This window comes from Pongo abelii, chromosome 7 (genome assembly GCF_028885655.2).
Source record: "Pongo abelii isolate AG06213 chromosome 7, NHGRI_mPonAbe1-v2.0_pri, whole genome shotgun sequence".
In the NCBI taxonomy this organism is placed as follows: Eukaryota; Metazoa; Chordata; class Mammalia; order Primates; family Hominidae; genus Pongo; species Pongo abelii.
Window position 1 is genome coordinate 35,856,720 of NC_071992.2, and position 1,550 is coordinate 35,858,269.

Genomic DNA, 1,550 nt, shown 5'->3' on the forward strand with positions numbered 1-1,550 from the left:
AAAGGGAACCATTTTAAATACAGGGAATTATAATTAGATTGGCATAGTTAAGGCCAAAACTATAGACATTGCTACCTTATTTATCTTCAACCCTTGCCTTTAAGAGGCAAATGAACACAAAACACAGGTGAATCTTGCTTGGTTCTAAGGCAGTGAAGGAATTTCCCCAGTATTTAAATATATTTTCGTTTATATATAAACGAGTTATATAAATCTAAATGTAAAACCAATCTCCGGTAAGTTTTAAGATGGCACTCACCATCTTTGTGAAAAGTTGAACATTACTAATGAAGTCTAATCATATCTTTAAAAGGGGTAAACAGTGATAGCATTTACTGAATTGGAGTTACTATTAAAATTCAAAAACTGAACATATTCATTTAACCACAAGCCAGGCTTAGTTTTAAATCAGGACTGCCTAACAAAATATTCTGTCAGTCATTCATGATCTGAATTCTGGTGTATGAGATCTATTAAATGATGGTACACATAAAAAAGTCATGAGACATTTCTGTCTTGTAATAAATAAGGCAGTGGCCAATTATTACTCATTAGTAGCTTTTTTGAGATAAGCTATTAAGTCTGCCCTTTCTTCCTTCTTCTTTATGCCTACAAAGATCATTTTTGTTCCAGGGATATACTTCTTGGGATTCTCCAAATACTCCATCAGTGTATCCTCTCCCCTGATGATGCCTTTGTTCTTATTGGTGGCTGTGTAAGAGTATCTAGGGGCCTGACCTGTCTTCTGCCTGAAAAGACCATGGAGATTTGGCCCAATCTTGTGCTTGCCTCCCTTTTCAACGGTGTGGCACGGGGAACACTTCATAATAAAAATCTTCTTGCCTTTCTCAACATCACCCATATTTAATTATCTTTGTAGTCGCTGGCTCAATGAAGATTCCCACTCCTAAGCCGACGTCCCCAACTCTCTGAATTCTGTAACTTTTAACTGACTTTTTTTGGTAATGTAAAAAAGAATTATTCAGGATAATATTGAGGACTACTTAAGGGAATAAATAGCAGATGACACCTCACCACCCAAAGCACAATTGCCTGAGAGAGGGTGGTTGGGAGATGCAGACTGGGGAGAATGATGGCTCTCTTGAATATATTGTCCAAATTGCTGCATTTGCAACAAATATGTAAAAGATATGTGCTGTCATTACATTTTGAGTGCCATGGTGTTGGGATGTCAGAGGAAGTAGTGTAAAGATGAAATGGGAGAGTTCCCTGGACCCTTTCATGGGACTTGCAACAGGGGTGTGGCTCATTTGTTTGGCTGCCACATGCTCAAACCCCTTACAGGATGGGGAGCACACAGGTGAGCAGGTACAGGAGCCAGGGTGAGCACTTTTGGGCCCTTGCCCCATGGCAGTCTCTAGGAGTGTTACAATGCTCTCTTAGTCCTGCTGTCTGGGGATGGCTTAGGTGTTAAACAGCTCAGTGAAGAGTCAATGTGACAGCCTTTTTGGGTTCCCACACCCAGTGAATCCTGGATTCTTGTCCAGCATCCAGTAAGAATCAGGTCACATGGACTTAAGGATAGTGAA

The 1,550-nt window shown here is 40.0% G+C and overlaps 1 protein-coding gene across 1 annotated transcript; it reads right to left on the reverse strand.

Moving 5' to 3' along the window:
- Positions 1 to 237: 237 nt before the first annotated feature.
- On the reverse strand, positions 238 to 974 carry LOC100446348 (cytochrome c-like). The gene has a single exon (XM_054561060.2). The coding sequence runs from the start codon at positions 860 to 862 to the stop codon at positions 545 to 547; it is 318 nt and encodes a 105-aa protein (XP_054417035.2). The 5' UTR covers positions 863 to 974; the 3' UTR covers positions 238 to 544.
- Between the last annotated feature and the right edge of the window lie 576 nt (positions 975 to 1,550).

Excerpts from the sequence above, each read along its gene's own strand:
- LOC100446348 (XM_054561060.2), bottom strand. The coding sequence starts at position 862 with ATGGGTGATGTTGAGAAAGGCAAGAAGATTTTTATTATGAAGTGTTCC.